This window comes from Fundulus heteroclitus, unplaced genomic scaffold, assembly GCF_011125445.2.
Source record: "Fundulus heteroclitus isolate FHET01 unplaced genomic scaffold, MU-UCD_Fhet_4.1 scaffold_83, whole genome shotgun sequence".
In the NCBI taxonomy this organism is placed as follows: Eukaryota; Metazoa; Chordata; class Actinopteri; order Cyprinodontiformes; family Fundulidae; genus Fundulus; species Fundulus heteroclitus.
The window spans coordinates 886,406-909,118 of record NW_023397285.1 but is presented as its reverse complement, the minus strand read 5'-3'; the positions used below and the strand labels follow the sequence as shown (position 1 = coordinate 909,118).

The window sequence follows — 22,713 nt, the reverse complement described above, 5'->3', positions numbered from 1 at the left end:
AGCTTGTTAGTGAACTTTATCACATTAACCAGAGAAGCAACCAACTCTGGAGGAGTTGTTGGGATCCACAGATCACTTTAGACAATCACTTCAAAGGGACCCTTTTGAATGTTCTTCAAAAGGGTGGTAAGAAGAAAGCTGTTGTTGAAAGCCATGTAATGCAACATTTGTAGTTTGCCACATTCCTTGTAGGGAACACAGCAAAGATGTGGAAGACGGTGCTAAAGTATGGTCAGATGAGACCATAATTAAACAACCTATTCAATGTATATTGTAAAACATTCTGAACACACTATAACCTCAGTGAAACATGGCAGTGCCAGCATCACACTATGGGGATGTTCTTTTCAGTAGGTCCGGGAAACTCATTGGAGTTGAAACAGTGGTTCAGTTTCCAGCGAGACAACAACCTCTAGCATACAGCCTACAATGGAATAGTTCAGACCAAAGGATATCTATGTGTTAGACTGGCTTTGACGTAACAACTACTGAGAATCAGTAGCAAGATTTTGTATGGGTGTTCAAAGGCATAACTCTTACTCTTCAGCATTGGCAATACTGATAGAGACCTCAAATGTCTTGGGAGTGCAACTACAGCAAAGACAGTTCTACAAAATATTAAAAACAATATACGCCACACCTTTTAGATTTTTCAGAAGTCTTAAATCATGTGACAGTGTTTTTTTTATTATTTTTTTTGCACTTCAGAGTTATGCAATTACATTATGTCAGGTTAACACATAGCATTCCAATAAGATCCATGAAGGTTGTGGTTGTATTGTGAAATTGGAAAGCTACTTTTGAAAACAATTGCACTTTCACCTTCATACATTAACGCAGTAATTAGAAAACAATGAATTATTGGCTATACAAGAAAGTTTAGGATTTCTATACATTTAAATTTTACATTACTAAATACGTAAAAACATTAGAACACAATCTGAAACAAGCGATCCTAATTAAAAGTCATTAGCAATTATAGTATTACCATTGAGCTAAAATTTCAGGTTAGAAAGTTTAGCAAGATTTATGGCATTAACGCTGTATTAAAATGCTCTGGTCTACTATTCATAGCCAAAGAGCATGTTTCACATAAAAGTCTTTGCTTTATTTGTGTTGGAGATACTGAAGCGATAAGAGTTAGGACAACGATAGAGTGAAAGAGGGGACAAGTAGGACAGAGGGGAGACTGTCTCGCTGACAGAGAGATAAAAGAGGTGACACAGTCCTTCGGGATCTTATTTGGGCGTCACACTGGTGATGTAAAGCGCCCACTGATCAGATGAGGGATTAGATTGGCTGCCGTGCTACTGGCCCCTTGTCCTGGTTGGTCCCCTGTGATTATCTGGGTAGGAGGATGGAAGGTTGGGGGAGTTGTGATATCAGTGAAAATGACCACGAAAGAAAAAAACAGCTACAGAAAAGTAAAGTATTAAAAACAAGGAAAAAAGTAATGGTGGAGGAAGAGCAGATGGAATGAAGTTTAGTATTGATATAATAAGTTAAAAAAAACAATGCTTCACTTAAAAAGAGGACCTAGCAAGACACACAAAACATGTAAAGCAGGAAGATGATGAGGATTGCACATTTTGTAGAAGTGACTAATTTAGATGGTAAAACTAAAGAGATGAAGGGAAGATGAGGCTAGAGAGGACCACCTCAAAGGAGAAATGAGGAAAAGATAGGATCTTAAATTGCTTATAGACGCTTCACTAGCTTCCAGCCCACACACGCCCATACTGTAAAGCAAAACACATTCCACACACACACACACACACACACACACACACACACACACACACACACATAGTGACATAGACATGCACAGTAAAGTAACACACATTCTCAGTGGGAATGGATAAAAATGGGATAAAAAAAGAATTAGAGCACCACAAGAGAGAAAAACAGGATGTGGAAAAGGAATTAGATAGAAGAAGAATGGGAAGAGATACAGAGGAGTGTGTTTTAAACAGTTTTAGACTGATCTGAGGATTTGGTCCTCAGGGGATCACATATTAACCATCAGTGTCAGGATCCTCTGAGAAACAGCAAGAGGAATGAGTAAGATTTGGATGCTTTTTGCTTGTGAACAGTGATCTGCAAGTTTAAGCAGATAACTTCAATTGGATTCAGGCCTGGACTTTGAAAAGGCCATTCCCGATTCAGATTTTTCCCTTGAACCTTTCCAGTGTTGTTTTGGCAGTATGCTTCGGGTCATTGACATGCTGGAAGGTGAACCTCCATCCTATCATCAAATCACAGGCAGACTGACTCAGGTTTTGCTCAAGAATGTATTTAGCACCATCCATCTTTCTATTGACTCCGACCAGTTTTCTAGTCACTGCAGCTGAAAAACTTCCTCAGAATCAGAATCAGGTTTATTGCCAAGTAGGTTTGCACTTACAAGGAATTTCACTACATGTTGATGGTGCAGACAAAAAATAAATAAATAAATATATATATATATATATATATATATATATATATATATATATATATATATATATATATATATATATATACAGAATCTAGAGCTATATACACAGTAGACTGTGCGTTAATGTAACACAGAAGGTCTGGAGATGTTACGTGTGTGTGTAGGTCTTGAACAGGGGAGGGAGGGAGGCAGTGTCAAGTGTCAAGGGTGGCTCTGGGCCTTGTTGATAAGGATGGTAGCGGATGGGAAAAAACTGTTCTTGTGGCTTGAGGTTTAGGTCCTGATGGACCGCAGCCTCCTGCCAGAGGGAAGTGTCTGAAATTGTTTGTGACTGGGGTGCGAGGGATCAGCCACAATCTTCCCTGCACGCCTCAGAGTCCTGGAGGCATACAGGTCCTGGAGAGATGGAAGATTGCAGCCAATCACCTTCTCTGCTGACCGGATGACACGCTGCAGTCTGCCCTTGTCCTTGGTGGTGGCACCAGCATACCAGCATGATGCTGCCACCACCATGTTTCACTGTGAGCATGGTGTTCTTGATTTGATGTCTTGGGTCCTAACATTTTTCTTGGTAGCCAGAGAGTAAAATTTTAATCATATCTGATCAGAACACCTTCTTCCATACATTTGGGGAGTCACCCACATGCCTTTTAGCAAATTCAAAAAATGCTGTCTTACTCTTAACATTAAGTAAGGCCTTATTTCTGGCCACTCTTCCATAAAGCCCAGCAGTATGGAGTATACGACTGATTGTGGTGCTATGGACAGATCCTCCAGTCTCTGTTGTTGAGCTTTACAGCTCCTTCATGAATACCTTTGGTTGATTGATTAGAATGCACAGAGGTGAACTTCATTCCACTAATTATGTGACTTCAGAATTAACTCCTTAGGGGCTTCATAGCAAATCAATTCTTCTGATTTATTATATATATATATATATATATATATATATATAGTTCTCACTTCACTTCACCAACTTATACTATTTTGGGCAGATCCATCAAATAACTTGTTACATTTCAACATTACAGGTTGAAATGTAACAAAATAGGTGGAAAGCCAAAGGGGTTTTAATACATTTGCAAGGCACTGTATTGAATTTGAGGTTGTTGTGAATTTTTGTTGTATACTGATTTCAAAATGCATTTTACTGTAAATGGGAGATCACTAGATTTTGTATTGTAGTTTTCACTTGTTTTACTTCAAAACGCAGTCACATTAAGCAATTAGTTTGATCCATTCCTGCAGTTCCGATCCAGGCACCTTGTATTGAACTATATGATGCTAAGGGGGCAAATTGTAGCAATCCCATCTTTTACAAATCAGTGTGAACTAGATATCAAGGGAGGAATGAAAGGCAAGTGGAAGACAGGTCAAAAATCATCTGAGGAAATTGGCTACTGAAGCCAGGAATGATGCAGATAATTCAGGCTGCACTGTCTTTGCAATCAGATGCATCCATAAAGATAACCCACAAAATTAACTCCTCTCCACTATCATCTCATTTCAAACTTGATCTCACAGACTGAGGGATGTTTCACTGGTCACATGTATGTGCATTAAAAAAATACTCAAAGAAGAAACATCAATCACTGTTGTTTTTTTTTTTTTTTTTTTTTTTTGTGGTCAGCATGGTTGTAATTGTTTGTCCAGTCTTTATGCTTTTGCTTTTAATTTGTATTAAAAAAGCAATACTGACTAACATCCAATTTTTAAAGAATAAGAACTAGTACTTGTAAAAATTTAGAAAAAAAGGAAACATTTAATGGACTGACTCTATCCTATTGGCATTCTTAAAAGCTTGTGCTTTTCGTGGAGTATCTATGATTATATTTGTGAAGAATAAAGAGTGAAGTAAGCCAAACTGTTGGTGTAGAAAAAAAGCAAGGCTAAAAGTATTTCTGTATCTAATACACCTTGCTTTATTGTATTTTCTCATTAGCTGGCTTTTAAAAGACATAGGTTTAACAACCAGCAAAGAGTTTTATGCTGCTACTGAGAGCTTCAATTAAACAGAAATAAAACATCTAAAGAATCAAATTATTTGCAGGATTTCCACTTCGATTTTACAATACATCCTTGTAGATAGTTGTCGCTATAGCTCTTCACCTTGAGCAGGACGATTTTTTGGTCTTCAATTCAAACCTGTTATTAATTTGGAATTGAAAATATACCAGTAAAACAGTCTTTGTGTGGACACTGAAAGCTAGTCTTCCAGAGAGCATAAAGTGAAATGGTGCGTAACAGTTTTACATCCTACTATAAATCTCAGATAGATAATGGTCAATGTAAGGTAAGAAGGCTACAAACAATTTTATTTGTGACAAATGACAGATCTGATTTATTTCAATAGAAAACTGGCCATTTTAATTTGAATATTTTTAGAAGATGTTTAGTATGAGAATTAAGACAAAGGGTTTATTAATTAAAATATATTATATATTTTATATATATATATATATATATATATATATATATATATATATAAAATTGGATTTTATATTGTTGAGTAGGTGGAATTTGACTACATAATGCACCCTGCAGGTGATTAAACATCAGGACAAACATCAGTTTGAATATTGATAACTATATCAATAACTTCTGAGTCACATTATTAAAAATGTGGGCAACTAATACAGAACTTTGAGGGTTACGTGAAGTTCAAGGAACAGATTGAAAGACCACTGATTAACACTGTTTAAAATTATTTTGGTTTTAATAACTTAGATGGAACGGATAAGAGACCGCAAAGTCTTTGTTGAAATGTATCTACCTGCTGACAAGCTTGGCTTACACATCAGAGGAGGCGCTATACTTCCTACACAGAAACCCGAAGTCACCACAACATACAGGTACTTGCATAGAGCTCATTTCAAACGCAAATAGACATATAGTTATATTTATATTATTACATGTCTCACATTTAACTGAGCGTACCTTTCTGGAGATTTTAATTGTGTTTTGGTGTTCTTGTAAATACTTTTCCATTGTGGTATGCATTTTATTTTATTTTTTTACTATTTAATATATAATTCCTCAGTCGGCGTAACCCAATGGGTCTGATCGTTGCTCTTGATGACAACAACCAAGCAGCTGGTGAGCTATTCTGGGATGATGGAGATACCCGAGGTATCGTAACTTTTCTCCATTTCAGTAAATGTATTTATGTGTCGCCAACACCGTGTTGTATTTCTGATTACAGGCCTTCATTTACTATCATGTTATGGAAGCACTTATCTATTTGAGCTCAAAGAACTGAATGAGTCAATAAAAGCATTTCAAACACACCAAAATCAGCCCACACAAGTGGGGGGCAGATGCTATTGACATTTGCACTTTCCTTACAGGCACTGTAGAAAATGGCAACCATATCCACTACCAGTTCTCTTTTGACAACGTAAGTCCCCACCATGTGCAATATCACCGTATCTTTAAGGCCATAAGACCACATATTTTATCAGCTCTGCTCACACTTAATTTTGAAAGCCGCTGGGGACTTTTGGCTTCAAGAGTCCAGATCATGAAGCTGGATTGATTCATGTTGTGCTGCTAAAGCTCTGTTGGATCAAAAAAAAAAAACATGTTCCTGCTTCACACTGAATAGAGGATTGGCTTACATCTTTAATGTATGAGTGAGAATGTTTTTTTATGTAGCATTACTCTAATGTGGAGGGCTTACTCAACGGAAATGTTGCAGTGCTTGTTTCATTAAAATTAAATCACGCCATTCTGCTGGTATAGTCAGATTTAACTGTAACTTTTGTATTTTGGAGACTAGAGCCTTAATATAACCTTGTTTTTTGTTTGCTGTATCATAGGGAAGACTTAAGTTGCAGGTGACCAAGGCTGGCTACAAGGATCCAAATAATCTTGAATTTGACAACATCACCATCATGGGAGTGCCTGATCCTCCCTTGTCTATCTCTGTGACTCACATTCCCACTGAAGGTGGTTCTGGCACAACCACAGTACTGCCAAACTCCACGTACTACCATGATGGAGCTAAGCAGGTAACCAAACAGGCTTTAAATGTAACACAAATATTTACCACTTTATCTCATTATTTAAAGTGCTGAGTCATGGTTACATTTCTTTATGTATTCATTTAATTTTGCTCACACCTATTCATCAATATGGTAAATGGCTTGTACTTGTATAGCGCTTTTAACTAGTCTGATGACCCCCAAAGCGCTTCACACTACAGTCAGTCACACACACATTCACATCCTGATGGTGGTGAGCTATGTTAGTAGCGACAGCTGCCCTGGGGCAGACTGACAGAGGCGAGGCTGCCATACATCGGCGCCAATGGGCCCTCTGACCATTGGCAGCAGGCAATTCGGGTGAAGTGTCTTGCCCAAGGATACAACGACTGAGATGGTCGGTGCAGAGGATCGAACCAGCAACCCACCAATTGCAGGACAAACGAATCACTGTCACCCTCCGTAAACAACTATAACTTGTTCTGATGTTAATCGTGGACACTAATGCATTCATTTCAGGTTCATTGTTTTTATTAATAACTGTCTTTCAGTCTGGCTTCTGCTAAAGAAATTTTACATGCAGTTAAACTTGATGAGCCCCCTGCGTACTCTCACGCCCCAAACAGAAGACAAAGTTAACAACTAGCTCACATAAATATGGGGGGAAAATAGCAGTGAAAATATTTAGATATTCCCTTCAATCTTTGATGAAGACCAGGTTTAATTTTTTTTATAAATCCAGGAAAAATGGTTCAAAATAAATGCAAAGGTTGCATCTGTAGAATGCTGGTGTCTCTCCATGTGACCGTTATAATTGTAGTACTTACTGTTATTATCAAGGTTAACATTTAGTAAACATATTATCTTTTGATATTCTTTTTTATTATAAAAATTGTCCGCTACATGTGCTGAAGATGCCGTAATGGCCATTTGTTCCAGACTGGGTAGTTCAATAGCAGTTAATCTACTGGGATTATAATGCACGTCCATCTCTTGGGTATATAGACAATGCTTAAAAAAGAGAGAGAGAGAGAGAGAGAGAGAGAGAGAGACAATATTCAGGATGTTCCAGTTGTGTAGGCAAAACTACCTTTTCAAAGGACAGAGATGAATGAGAAAGACTGATTTGAGGTGACTGAACGATAACAGTTGCACAAATAACCACTTGTATAGCCACTGTGTGCTTAATACCCTATCTGAATGCATAGCACATAGAACCTTGAAACGGATGGGCGACAGCAAACGGGAGTGGCATTCAGTGTGTTCTTCTGTTGCTAAGATCAGGACACTGAGGCTACAAATCCCACAGGCTCACATAAATTAGGCAATACTTGGAAAACGATTGCCTGATCTGATGAGTTCAGTATAACATTCAGATGGTAGAGAGATTACTTGATGTAAACAACATTGAAACATGTATTACTCCAGCTTGGTATGAATGGTTCAGAGGGGTGGCAGTGGTGCTGTGGTGTGGGGGAGATTTTCTTGGCTACATGCTACCTGAGTATTGTTGCTATTACTATTTTTGCGAATTTGCCTCTAAACCACTACACAGCAAAGGTGATGTATGTATACCACTAATGCAACTTGTTGAATATTCTACACATACCAAAGTTTGTAAAATAAATACCCTGCCTCTATCTAGCAGTCAGAGTTACAGCAAATTGTGCCTAATTTTGTGAATATCCCATTCTAAACACCTACATTTTGTATGCTTTGGTTTTACTATATTCAAATTAATAATTTCTACATATTTGAAAGTGTGCTTCACAAACATAACAGACCAAACATCTCTTTTTTAAGTAAGTGTAAATAAAACCGGGAATTAAAGCATAAAAGCAGTTCTGAAGGCAAAAGGGTTAAAACACAGCACAAGCAAGGTGTACCTAATAAAATATCAGATATGTGTATATTTATATTTCATTGCTACCTCTTTACATTCACTACTGTTGACTCAGACATGCAGGATAGATAAATTCTCCAACAGCCACACATCTGCCATTTGTTTCAATCAGGGCTGGAAATAAACCATAGGTATGGGTTTCAAGGTTGGCCTCTAACTGTAAGAAATGACAACAATTTACATTAGTTGAGGGCCATAAGAGCCTTATGTGAGTGCATGTGTGTGTGTGCAGGAAACCAAAACAAAAACTGAGGATAATGACTCAGAGCAATGATTTTACCGTAAGCTCTCATGGTCACGAGCAAAAGGCAAGAGTTTATAAACCATCAAGAGGTGCTGGTGAAGTAGTGCAGGAGTGCTTTTCCTTTGTTTGCTTGTGTATTCATGCGTGGTCCACATGCTCGTGTGTGTGCACAGTTGTAGATGCTCTTGTGCGGATCCTCAAGGTCTCTCTGGTCACTCACAGAAGTATGCATTTATCAAATGACTCTCTGTAGTAATCATTTCCTGCGGGTGAGGGGTAAATGTGCTGTTAAACTTAAATTCGGACTTGTCATGACCATTTGTCTTTGTGAGCCGACTGGGCCTTGAATGCAGCTCGCAGGTGCCAAAAATAATTACACTCATATGGACTTTTCAATATATGACTTCAATTCACAGGCGGTAGTCTTTATTTATTTAGATATGTATACTAGTGAAACTTTTTAATGATCTCTTGAAAAGTGTTAAACATGTCACTATGAATCTTTTAAAACGCTTTCTGTTCCCTTACTTTGTCATTTTCTTATTGTTTAACCTTGTGACCATACATTCCTTTGCATTTGCAATGTCTTACAGTTCAATTTTTTCCAAATGTAACATTATACATGTTTGCTCTGCATGATGCAATTATCACAACAGACTTAGTGAATCACTGTATCAAAAGGGATCCCTGTGAAAAACAACTGAAACAAGATTCCAAATCCCAAAACACAGTTTGGTAAAAGAACAAATTTTACAACCGATGAAAGTAAAAATAATCTGAAGAATAATGGTTTTTCAGTTTGGATTTCCTTGTTTAAATGGTCATGAGTATGTTTTGTATAATTTTATCAGGTGCTTTTCCTGTACGACCTGTCATTGACCCTGGGTGAGAGCTACACAATTGAGTGGGACATGATAAACGAAGATCTTCAACGTTTTGACTGCTATCCAGAGGAGAATGCAGATGAAACCAAATGCAAGGCCAGGGGCTGTCTTTGGAAAGTGAGCAGTGACTAACTTTGATGATGTTCATGTGTCCAAATAAAGTCTTTTTGTCAGCTAATGATCATCTTGCTAATTGATTTTCTGTTTGCTTTGCAGGAAAGTACTATTACTGGGGCTCCTTGGTGTTACTATCCAAGTGACTATGGTTATGCCGTTACAACACCCGAAATTACCAATTCTGGTATCACACTTGATATCACTAGGAATATGAAGTACAAGAGCAGCGGCCGTCCAGGCTCACCAGACGTTAACAACCTTCGTGTCCAGATTCGGTATCATACCAGCAACATGCTACAGTTCAAGGTTTCTGCTTGTTGATTATCACAGCATCAGTTAATTTTTTTTTTTCAAACTGCCTTTTCAGCAGGCTTGTTTTCTGCATGCATATCTGCCTTAAAGCGATGCATACCACCGTACCATTAAACACAAGAAACCCTCTTGTTTCTAGATTTGGGACCCAGCAAATGAGCGCTTTGAGGTACCAGTGCCACTGTCAGTTCCTACTACTCCTGAGACGGATGAAAACAAAAGGCTTTACAAGGTCTCATTCACTGAGAATCCATTTGGCATCCAGGTCATAAGAAAGAGTACAGGAACCAAGATGTGAGTATTTAAAATTAAATATGTGCTTGAAAAATGCTGAATTTATGGGCTCTTAATCTAAATCCCTCTTTTGGGACAAATTTCATTAGAATGAAATTCTAATGAATTCTATATATTATGAGGTTATTCATAATATATAGTGTAAAAGTGAAATTCATTTAATATAAAAATCAACAACAAGTCCACTTTTATTAGTTCTATTTAATCGTGCAATGAGTTTACTCGTGTGGCCCTCTTGAGATCAGATTAGGCTGAATGCGGCCCCTAAACGAAAATGAGTTTGACACCCCTGCTCTAGGGGTTCAGAGGAGGTAACATAAAACTGTGTCCAGAGAAGTGGAGTGGCATGTGAAAGGGTTTATTTACAAAAGGAGGGGTTTTACAATAACCAAAACACAATACTCAACTCAATTGATAGAACCAAAGAAAAGGGCTAATGAGTTTAGGGATGTTGAATACAAAAGAAATACAACTTCACAAGCAGCTTCCTACTAGCTGTCTTCCCCCTGAAGGAATTAGTCCAAGAGTCTTTTATATGGTGCATGTGGGCCTCATCAGCGGTCTGATTGGCATAGCAGTCCTCTGCTGGTCCAATGAGGTCGCAGCTCTTCGGCAGCCAATCAGGAAGGTGTTCTCCCACAGCAGAATCTGCATAGCACACAAGCCTGCACAGCCATAAGAGGCCAGTAGCCGTAACACAGAGACTAAAGTAGTTTCCCATTCTTCAGCTATCATAATGATGTCATATGAAGAAGCAGAAGCTATTCTGAGCTTTTTCCAAAGCATAGGTGTCTTAATCTATAGTTAAGTTCTTCAAAATGTTTCTAAGTCTCAAGCAAAGTCTCACTAGTAAAGATTCGGGAGATATGATAACAGAATGTTGTAGTTTCATTGGGCCATTAGTCCTGTTTAAAATGAGACAAGGTGAATAAGTGTCTTTGACAATAATTCCCTGGACCACCCTACTGATTTTATCCTCCTTCGTCTTCCTTAGCTGGGACTCCGCTGTGCCAGGTTTTACCTTTTCCGACATGTTTATCCAAGTGTCGACTCGACTGTCATCAAAGTTTGTCTACGGCTTTGGAGAAACGGAGCATCCCACCTATAAGCATGATCTTAACTACCATACATGGGGGATGTTCTCCAAGGACCAGCCTCCTGGTGTAAGTATTTCACTAAATCATAATAAAAAAAATAAATAAAGAGTAAAGATCACCATCCTAAGAGAAATCAATACTTTGTCTTTTAAAGTATCTTACCTACCTCAGGGAATTTGTGAAGCACTTTTAATCAGTTTTTTGACACGCAAGCAACCATTTTCACCCTCAGTTTTAAAGGTTGGCAAGGTCTGTCTCAACCGTTTTCATGCTCTCTATGTATTGTTACATTCCAGTGCCAAATATCTTTAAAATCTTTCACTCTCCAGAGATGGTGACTTGATGACTTGTAAAGGTGAACCTTTCTGCAGAGTATGTAAACGTGTCTTTTTCTCCGATATGGTACACTTTGATGTGGTTCTGTTGAAACAAGGCATAGTTTTTGAGTGTCATCATGTTTTCCCAAATAGTGTCAAGGCCAGTCAGAATGAGCTTTCTACCTACATCAGCATTATTAGGCATAATTGCTGAGCATGTAGGACAGCTATGCGGAGTTCATACAAATGTTATGGTGCCCCTCAGAGAGCAAGGAAATTAAAATTAGAAAGGGAAATGAGGCTAAAAAAGCATGAGTCAAAAAAAAAGCAAAAAAAAAGCAAAAACAATCAAGTGCCTTACAAAAGTATTCATAGCCCCTTCACTATTTTGGGGCTTAGGTTGAAACCACACCTGACAGTGTACTTTATTGGGATTTCATTTGATAGATAAAGTAGAGCCTTGCTGTACAGTGAAATTTTCAATACAAAAAATAATATAAAAGTGTGGTGGGTACATGTATTCATCCCACTTTACCCTGTTATTGTTAACAAAATCCAGAGTAATGAATGACCATCAGAAATCACCTAACTAATAGAGTGTTTTGTGTAACTTATAATAATGACAGATACAGCTGAACAAATAGCATGTCAAACACTAAGAAACACTCCATGTCCAAAATCACTCAATCATCCTTAAATGGAAAGAATATGGCACAACTGTTAACTTATGAAGACTCGGCCAAATAAGGAGAGAAAACAGCCTCTTGGCTGTTTCTTTGAGTATTGAGAAAGAGCCAAGAGGTTTATTGTAACTTTAAGAGAATCTGTAGACATGACAATTATTGGCTGTGTACTCCACTAATCAAGCTTTTATGGAAGAATGGCAAGAAGACACCCATCGTTACAAGAAAGCTATAAAAGTGTTGTTTACAGTTTGCAACAAACCCTACAGACACAGCAATTGTAAAATAAAAGCAAGAAAGAAGGTCCTTTGGTTTGATGAAATCAAAACTGAAACCTTTGGGTAGCATACACCATACTATGTGTGTCGTGAAAACCATCAGAGCACATCACCTTGCTTACAGAATTAACTCAATAAAACATGGTGATGGCAGCATCATGCTGTTCTTGAGAGACCAAGAGGCTGTGTAGATATATCTTTTCATTCTAATATTTGTTTTCAGATACATGCTACCCCTTTCATTATTTTATTTTTAAAGAAAATTTGAAACCATCTGTTATTGTTCTTCCACTTCATTTGCATGCTAGATGCATGATGGTGTTTTCATCATTGCTGGGGATTTTAACCAGGCAAATATGAAAACTGTTCTCCCTCATTTTTACCAACACGTGGATTTTGCAACTCGGGGAGAGAACACTCTAGACCTAGTTTACACAAACATAAAAGGAGCATTCAGAGCAGCCCCCCGCCCCCACCTGGGCTCTTCAGACCACCTTTCTGTGATGCTAATTCCTGCATACAGGCCCCTGCTGATCAGAGCAAAACCTACAGCGAGGCAGGTGAGGGTGTGGACTGAAGGAGCAATGGAGGCGCTCCAGGACTGTTTGAGTGCTCTGACTGGAACATGTTCAAAGCTGCAGCAACTTATGAGGACAAGATCAACATTGATGAGTACGCCATGACCGTGTCAGCCTACATCAACAAATGCATTGAGGACGTCAGCACCACCAAGACCATCATCACCCGAGCCAACCAACGACCCTGGATTACTGCGGAGGTCCGTCAAGCGCTAAAAGCACGGAACTCAGCCTTCAAGTCTGGAGACAAGGAGGCTCTGAGGACAGCGAGAGCCAACCTGAACCGTGCCATCAGGCTTGCAAAGCGGAACCACAGCCAGAAAATCCAGGAGCTTTTCCACGATGCCAGCAACACCAGCAGCATGTGGAAAGGCATCCGGGCGATCACTGAATACAACACGCCCTCCCCCCCGGTGGGTGAAGTTGATGCTGACTTCCTCAATGGACTAAATAACTTCTTTGGGAGGTTTGAGGCACTAAACAGCACTCCAGCAGTGAAAGCTGTTCCCCATCAGGAAGAGGAGGTCCTCTGCCTTGACACTGCCGACGTGTTGAAGACTCTGAGGAGAGTCAACCCGCGAAAGGCCCCAGGCCCCGACAACATACCTGGGCGGGTGCTCAAGGAGTGTGCAGGTCAGCTGGCTGGTGTCCTCACAGACATTTTTAACACCTCGCTGGACCAAGCCACAGTGCCAGCATGCTTCAAGTCTGCCTCCATCATTCCGGTGCCGAAGAAACCTCAAGTCACCTGTTTCAACGACTACCGGCCTGTTGCACTGACTCCCATCATGATGAAGTGCTTTGAAAGGCTGGTAAAGGAACACATCGTCTCCAGTCTCCCCCCAACACTCGACCCGTTCCAGTTTGCCTACCGACGGAACCGCTCCACTGAGGACGCCATCTCCTCTGCTCTTCACCTGAGCCTGGCACACCTGGAGGAGAAGAACACGCACGTGCGGATGCTGTTCCTGGACTTCAGTTCAGCGTTCAACACCATCATCCCACAGCATCTGGTGGGAAAACTGGAGCATCTGGGCTTCAGCACACCCCTTCGCAACTGGCTGCTGGACTTCCTAACCAACAGACCTCAATCAGTCCGGGTCGGACAGAACACCTCTGATGTCATCACCCTCAGCACGGGCTCCCCTCAGGGCTGCGTCCTGAGCCCCCTGCTGTTCACTCTGATGACACACGACTGCGTCCCCAGGTTCACCACCAATCACATCGTGAAGTTTGCGGACGACACAACGGTGGTGGGCCTGATCAGAGACGACAACGACCAGGACTACAGAGAGGAGGTGGAGCAGCTGGTGGGCTGGTGCAGAGACAACAGCCTGATCCTGAACGTGGAGAAGACGAAGGAAATCATCGTCGACTTCAGGAAGAACCGGCCTCACCATGCTCCACTGCTCATCAACAGCTCAGCTGTGGAGGTGGTCAGCAGCACCAAGTTCCTGGGGGTGCACATCACGGACAACCTCAGCTGGACTATGAACACCATGTCACTGGTGAAGAGGGCACAGAAGCGACTGTACTTTCTGCGGAGGATGAGGAGAGCCCGCCTGCCCCCGCCCATCCTCACGACTTTCTACAGAAGCACCATAGAGAGTATTCTGACCAGCTGTCTCTCTGTGTGGTGTGGAGGCTGCAGTGCCTCCGACTGGAAGAACGTGAGGAGAGTGGTGAGGACAGCAGAAGGGATCATCGGGGCTCCTCTTCCCTCCATTAAAGACATTTCATCGCAGCGCTGTGTGTCTCGAGCCCGTAACATCATCAGGGACCCCTCACACCCCCACCATGGACTATTCTCCCTGCTGCCCTCTGGAAAGAGGTTCCGCAGCATCCGTTGCAGGTCCACCAGGTTCTGCAAAAGCTTTTTCCCTGCTACCATCAGACTGTTGAACTGCTGAAGTATAAAAACGGACTGTGTACCACACTCGACCCGCTAATTTGCACATTTGTATGTATCCTTCAATATCGCTGCTGCACTTTTTCCGGAAACGTACTGCAAAACTGTTTACAATGCAACTGTCTATTGTTAAATCACTGCTGCACCTTACTGCATAATTGTTTACATTGCTTACATTGTTTTTACATTTCAATCTGCCTACTGCTCACTGCTGCACTTTATCCGAAAGTTAATTGAAAGTTATCCTGTATTTGACTGTGATTTACCACTGCATTTTTCTTATCCTGTACTGTAAATTCACTGCAAAGTATCCTGTAGAGTTACTGCAATCTTTCTGAGCTGTATGAAAAAACGAAATTTCGTTCTGTATGCACTCTGTGCTACAAAATGACAATAAAGAAAGTCTAAGTCTAAGTCTAAGTCTAAGTCTACTTTGTGTTGACCTGTCAGGTAAAATTTGAATAAAATTCATTGAGCTGTGGCTTTAACATGACAAACCGTAAAAAGGTACATGAATACTTTTGCACAACACTATAAATATAGAAGACAGCAGTATATGTTTGTTCTGTCTATAAAGTTTTTAAAATACAAGTTAATTGTAAATAAGCAATGAGAAATTTCCTGATTTCTATTTTTCATGTATTTACTTAATACTTAAATCTCAATCTCTCTTTAAATTAAACAGTAAGAGAAGTGATAACTTTGAAACAAGCTGCTTCCTATTTTTTTTTCATTTAGTTGTTTGTTTATTACGCACAGCCAACCAGAGTGCTTTACTATAAAATCATGAAAATCATTCACAACAGATAAAACAAATAAAACAAAATATAGAAGAATACAGAAAATAAAGAAAATCTGGAATAAAATTACACTGTGCAACTGTGTTTTAAACAACTACCACAATATAGGGGTCTGAAGCTTGGATTTAAAAAGTCCCTAGTGCCTCATTTACAAAGCTTGCATACACACAAAACGGGGGTTGAAACTTCTGTACTTTACTTTCCACCTAAAAATTGTGATCTATACAAAAAAAGATCCTTGATGGGAAAATGTGCGGCTCTCATTGCAACTCTGATCCATGCAATCATTTTGGAGGCAGGTGACGCAGCATATAATGGCGAATTGCCGCCAAACTGCATGGTGATGATTCCTCTCAGATGTTCAATTTCACTCCATATCAGACTTTAATCACAGATCAACTTTATCATAAGCATTAAAAACCACAGTGGGATTTGTGCTTAAGCTGATGACACATAACTATACAAGCCCCAGGTTGTTGACAGAATGAAAATCCAGAGCCAGCTGGTTCTGGAGTCTGTATGCCAAGACTGAGAAGTCCACTTTGCTCCAGTATTTAAATTTAGTTCTTGAAACCGTCAAGAAGAACTGGGACAATAACCGCAGGAATTTACCATGCATGCAGAAACTGAGAATAAAATCAGAAATTTAGCGTCGGAAAAGACAGTAAGGAGATTTAAAAACAAACAATACAATTTTAAAGTCTACATTCAATTTAAATCTATTCTAAAATGAACAGGCAGCAAGTGGATGCAGGATATAACTGGGGTGATACGCTTGCATCTGGAGGAGTCAGTTAAAAGAAGAGCAGCCACATTTTGGACTAGTTGAAGCCTGATGAGGGATGACTGAGAAAGATTGCATAAAGAGCATTGGAGTAAACATTTTTTTAACTCATAAAAGCATGTATAGCCCTCTCAAGATCAGTCTGGTTTAAAAACGGCTCAACTTTAGTTAAAAGACAAAGAAAGTAAAATCTTGTTTTTACTGCTGAGTCAACTTGTTGGTTGAATTTAAAATCCTTACCAAAAACGCCCTTAGAATGATCACAGTGTGACTACATTTAAAATTCAGAGCACATATATGTGCTAGGCCACGGATGCCAACATAGTGGCTTAAGCGAGACAGACGGACAGTATGGCCAACAGTATCAACAATCCAATGCTAGTGGATAAACAAATAATCTTTTTTTTTTAAGCCACCATACCACTAGCAGGGTCACACTGACAGTCCTGCACACATCCAAACACAGTTATGAGAGCAGTAGATATCATTGCAGGATGGTGACGTCTAAAAGTGGCAAATTTCCCCCTGCCACCATTCTATCTGCTCTTTTTCACAAACTGTCTAGTTCTGTCCTCATCTAGGAACTCAAGACAAGGAGGGTGTCTTCTCAGTAATTTCATGAGAACCAATCAGCCTCATAACACACACAAGAGTGATAGAGTGTTCCACATGCGTGAAATTACAAGACAGAAAACACACTACAGCTCAGGGCACCTATTTCATAGTATAGATTTAGTAAAATATCTACAGTGATTTGCTAATGACAAACAAAGTTGTGAATAAGCCTGCCTTAGTAGCAACTGCACATATCTCCACACTTCACTACTTTACATGTTAAAGCTTTTTCCCCCCTTCTTTTCCTTCAGTACAAGATGAATTGCTATGGAGTGCATCCCTTCTACATGGGCCTTGAGGATACAGCTGATGCTCATGGGGTGCTGTTGTTAAACAGTAATGCAATGGGTGAGAGAAATACACACACATTAGCACAGACACTTGCATAAAGTTAGATGGAGGTAACAATAACAATGATTTTTATCACAATCACAGTTAATTATTAATTTATTCAATGTTTATGAATTATGAGAGAAACCACTAACTATATTTTAACCAGTACTTTACCAAGATATTTAATTTAAATCCAAAAAAACAAGGAGCACAAACTTTGATAGCTGCTGTCAAATAAAGGAACATTCTTTACTACTATTTACGTATCATATCATTTCAAAACACAAAGTGCTGTGTTACACAGTGTCTGGTACTTCCCAGCAATAAGTTGTTTCATGGCCAGATTAAATATACAGTATTTTATGTGAATACATGTGTGTTTTTGCATGAAAAATAGACTTCATAAGTAATTCCCCATGGTATAATTGGCTTTAAGTAGTTGGATCTTACATTCTGTACAGGAAACCTTACATAGCTATGGAAAAAATAGACTTTATTTAACACCTCACATGAAATTTTTAGAATCAGCTATGTCCTATTTGCCTTCAATCCAGATGTGACTTTCCAGCCAACTCCTGCTTTGACCTACCGCACTCTTGGAGGCATCTTGGATTTCTACATGGTCCTCGGACCAACACCTGAGATGGTTGTGCAGGAGTACACCGCAGTGAGTCTTCAGCTTTCTTTCATATATGTGGCTGCAGCTGTTTGAGCATGTGTGGTTTGCACTTGGCCCTGGGCCACTGGTGATGGACTGCGGCAGCTGCGAGTTCCTTGCTTCATTGCACGCTTTCATTTTGCCAGTCCCAACACACATGCACACAAAAACACACACCAAAGCACACAAATACAAAGAAACAAACACACAAAAACCCCACATTATGGACGTTGTCCCATTTTCCCACAAAGCAACTATTTTCCTTCGCTGAATTATCTTGACTTCCTTGTTTGTTTTTCTTCTTTACAGCTGATTGGACGACCTGTTCTACCTGCTTACTGGTCCCTTGGGTTTCAGCTTTGTCGCTATGGTTATGCCAATGACTCTGAAATAGCAGAGCTATACAGTGACATGACTGCAGCTGGTATACCCTATGTAAGTAAAAAAAAATGTTTTGGGTGTCTGTTGGGTGTAACAATAACCACAATTATGGAAGACAGGCCTTAGGATTAGTTCTGTATCTGAAAATAATACAGCCAGCAATATGAAATATGTAGACAGAGACATGGTAAGAGCTCAGATCTGTATTTTACTGTGAAATGCTTGAATATTGAGTCTAGTTTTCTTATGCCACCTAGTTAGACTGATCTGAACCCACTCCTTCTAAAATCTAAAAGAATCAGTCCCCTTTTGCAGAGAATTTGCTAAGTGAGGTTCTGCGTGTGACTTATTTATACAACTTATTGTTTTTTGGTTGTTTTATCTTAAAAATAACAATGAAATAACAATTTTAAACTCTATTCTAATACAAAGTTACTTGCTGTATGCTCTACTAAAACAGAAGACCAAACCACATTTAAAATGGTACAAATCCATTGTTCATTTACATATGTTGCCAAATCAACCGATCCTAACCCACTGGAATGTAGAGTACCACTCACCGTATATACAGTGACAAAAATTATCTGCTGCTGCTAAAATGTAAAGTCCATCCAGAAAAGAAAAAAAAAAACACTGTGGTGCCCATGTCTGAACAAAAATATTCTGAATGTTTCCTTTTGTCCACTGTAGGTTGTAGAGTACTGACATGCCATCAGAGGAATTATCTAAGATACATCTAACATACTAATCCCCCAGTATCAACGATATAATATGGAATGTGCACTGTGCATTATATGCGGTAGTACAACCTTGTCATTAGTTAATTAATTGATTCTAAATGGACATGGTGGATTACCTTAGGTACTTCCCATATAAAATGCAAACAAAATGAAAAATATTTCAAAGTGAGGACATTTAAGTCTTACAGTAACATAATATACACTAAATGTGAGCCCTATCTTCTGTATGTTTAACAGAGCATAGGGCATTTTGTCGATAGCCAAGTAATGCCAAAAATTGGCTTTTACAAAGCTCTTTCTAGTAACAAGGTTAGAGCAGATAAAAGTAAGTCAGAATTATCTTCAAGTAGCTATTAGCTGGTTGAGACAGATAAAGTTGCTGTTCTTCTCAGAAAAAATAGAAGCCATGTAAAAAGATTAAAAAACATGTTCCCAGACATACAATACCTTAATACAATATCTTAAATCAATTTCAAGAAAATTTTAATAATCTGTTTTATGGATTCTCAACTTTTTTGATATTTCTGGTTGTCTGGGTTAGAGAAAGAGTTATCATAAAGTATGATTTAGTTGAGAATTTAGCAGACCTCAGTTAAGCATAAACTAATGTGAACTTTCTCTGACATCTGCTGCAGGATGTGCAATACGCAGACATTGACTATATGGACCGTCAGCTAAACTTTGTCTTGGACCCGGAGTTTAAAGATCTCCCAAACCTGGTTGACAGAATGAGAGGAGAAGGCATGAGGTTCATCTTCATTCTGGTAAATAATGCTTACATGATTTAAAAAATACATAAAAATACATCTGTGCATACATGTGCTCCTGTTGGCAGATAGAGATGTTTTATCTCCCAAGCAATTGTGTTAAGAATTTGTAAATGTCTCTACATAGCATTAAACCATTTTAATTTAAAGCTGTATTTTTTGCTTTAAAAGTAAAGGGTTTGGACTTACAAATGATGTGTCTGATAGCAACAGTGTTAAAAACCAATCAGATATTGTAAATCCCTGAAATAGTTTAGTGCAGACAGTGTGTTTATGTGTATGTTTTTTAATTGTAGGATCCAGCCATCTCAGGCAATGAAACCAGTTACCCTGCTTTTGACAATGGGAAAAAAGCTGATGTCTTCATCAAATGGCCGAGTAATCTCCCTGATGAAATTGTGTGGGGAAAGGTAAAACTGCATGGATGTCAAATCAAAGTCAGAAAATTATCCTGACCTATTGAGGAAGAGACATATAAAAATATGTGGTGATGGATTTATTTTTTATGTAAATATGATTTTTAACCTCTTATGTGAACCCTTTCTTTCCTGCTAGGTCTGGCCTGATTTTCCAAATGTCACAGTTAATGAAGATCTTGACTGGGACACCCAAGTACAGGTAAACTGTCCCCCATGTTCAACTTGAGACACAAGAACATAGAATGTTTTTGTGAAAAATGTCCATTTAAATTACCCTTTGTCATAGAACAATAATCTCAATCAATAAACCCCCCAGGACGAATATTGAGCAACGCTTGTCATTGTTATACAGCACATTGGGAACCTGGGTTTAATGTATAGATTTTGTCTTAAATTTTATCGTGGCACTTTCCATTTACATATACGTTTTGTCAGGCTGGTCATGATAGGTCAGTGTAAATCAGTGCATTCAATACTTCAAATTTCATCATCATTTCCAGATCTATCGGGCATATACTGCATTCCCAGACTTCTTCCGTACTCAGACCGCAATATGGTGGCTAGAAGAAATTAGGGAATTCTACAAAGAAATGAAGTTTGATGGTCTTTGGATTGTGAGTAAATGAAACAAAAACCACATGTTTTTAAAACATTTATAAATTATTCATTAAATTATCCATATGATTTCCTCTTCACTTTTATATATTGCAATATGTGTTTTACCTAAAGGATATGAATGAACCTGCAAGTTTTGTCCATGGCACAGTTGGTGGTAACTGTCTGGGTAATCACCTGCTAGAGAACCCTCCATATATGCCACGTAAGAAACTGAGAATCTGTTTGTTTATTTTGTCTAACCTCATTTCACATACAGATTAATCGCTTTCAAATAGAATGTGCGGAGATCTTTGTGTGTTTATGTGCTCTAATTGTGCCATACAGCTCTGGAGTCCAAACATATGGGCTTGAACCACAAGACCCTTTGCATGAACAGTGAACAGATACTCAGCAATGGAAAGAAAGTGAAGCATTATGATGTCCATAACCTCTATGGATGGTCCCACACCAAACCTACCTATGAGTGAGTGGCGCTGACTTCATGATGTACTGGCAATATGATCTTGAATAACTGAATTGTTCCTATTAACCCATACAGTATTTGCAGTATAAAGCACTATGCTAATGTCAGTACCCCATAGTCAACAGAAAGAACAGCGAAATTCCATATAAAGGTCTAATCCAGCTTCAAGAGATAGATAACTTAACCTGGTTTCACCACACCTCTACAATAATTATTGAAAGCGTATCGGTTCATGTAGAATAGTTTTCTCACTACACTATAATCTACAATGCAGAGTTAGTCGTAACCATGGTTCTCAAACTTTAATGTAGTTAAGATAACTCCGGCAATACTTCAGCTGGCATTATGTGGTATCCAGAACAGATTTGGGTATCAGCTATTTACAAAGTAAAAATTAACAAAATGTATTGGCGTGGAGAGTTAATAAATCCTAATAGCAACATTGATTAGAGGTTCAGGTCATCCAGCTTTGCTCTGGACAGATGTTACTCAAAAGTACTGAGAGAAGAATTCCCCCCAGTAGAAACAGAAACTGACAAGAGCAACATGCTATTCACCATCTGCCCAGAAGTCAGAATTTAGATCTGTGAATAACATCAAACCCAACTAAACCATCATATTCCATTTGGAAGTTTGCAAACAGTTGTTGTCTCCACTAATCAGGCTAATTAATGTGAGGAATTTAAATTAACAGCAGTTTGTCTCTACTTTTTATATATTTAAAGGTAAATGGGACCATGATTAGTAAGATACATAATTGCACATATTTTTTGTGCTTTGATTTAGATTTAATGAGATACAAACTGACAGATATTTAAACAAGATGTTTAACGAAGTGGTTGTTGTGTTTTGAATTCATGGCCCTCATATTGGTGTTTGAGGTCAGAGTTGCCAAGACACCTTTTTATCTTTTCTCCTGTAATTCTTACAGTATATACTTGCAACTCATGAACATGCAGCACAAAGGCAGTATGCATGATTTTTTTTTTCTTTTGGTGATAAAAATCAAAAATTAGGATAAGACAACTCTTGTTTTAGTCCTGTTCTAATGTTTGTTTCACAGTATGGTGTTGCTTAGAAAACTCAATATTCCTTGAGG

At 38.9% G+C, this 22,713-nt stretch overlaps 1 protein-coding gene across 2 annotated transcripts in view; it reads left to right on the top strand.

Moving 5' to 3' along the window:
• si (sucrase-isomaltase (alpha-glucosidase)) overlaps positions 1–22,713 on the top strand; it is an 83,550-nt gene that overhangs the window by 34,671 nt on the left and 26,166 nt on the right. For both annotated transcript variants that reach the window (XM_036134488.1, XM_036134487.1), the window contains exons 21-37: positions 5,165–5,289; positions 5,478–5,566; positions 5,785–5,834; positions 6,256–6,447; positions 9,419–9,568; positions 9,668–9,874; positions 10,020–10,174; positions 11,169–11,337; positions 17,487–17,583; positions 18,123–18,235; positions 18,536–18,661; positions 19,983–20,111; positions 20,411–20,524; positions 20,670–20,732; positions 21,034–21,147; positions 21,263–21,353; positions 21,476–21,614. In XM_036134488.1, the coding sequence (XP_035990381.1) occupies positions 5,165–5,289; positions 5,478–5,566; positions 5,785–5,834; positions 6,256–6,447; positions 9,419–9,568; positions 9,668–9,874; positions 10,020–10,174; positions 11,169–11,337; positions 17,487–17,583; positions 18,123–18,235; positions 18,536–18,661; positions 19,983–20,111; positions 20,411–20,524; positions 20,670–20,732; positions 21,034–21,147; positions 21,263–21,353; positions 21,476–21,614 (2,123 nt within the window). The remainder of the gene's footprint in view (positions 1–5,164; positions 5,290–5,477; positions 5,567–5,784; positions 5,835–6,255; positions 6,448–9,418; positions 9,569–9,667; positions 9,875–10,019; positions 10,175–11,168; positions 11,338–17,486; positions 17,584–18,122; positions 18,236–18,535; positions 18,662–19,982; positions 20,112–20,410; positions 20,525–20,669; positions 20,733–21,033; positions 21,148–21,262; positions 21,354–21,475; positions 21,615–22,713) is intronic.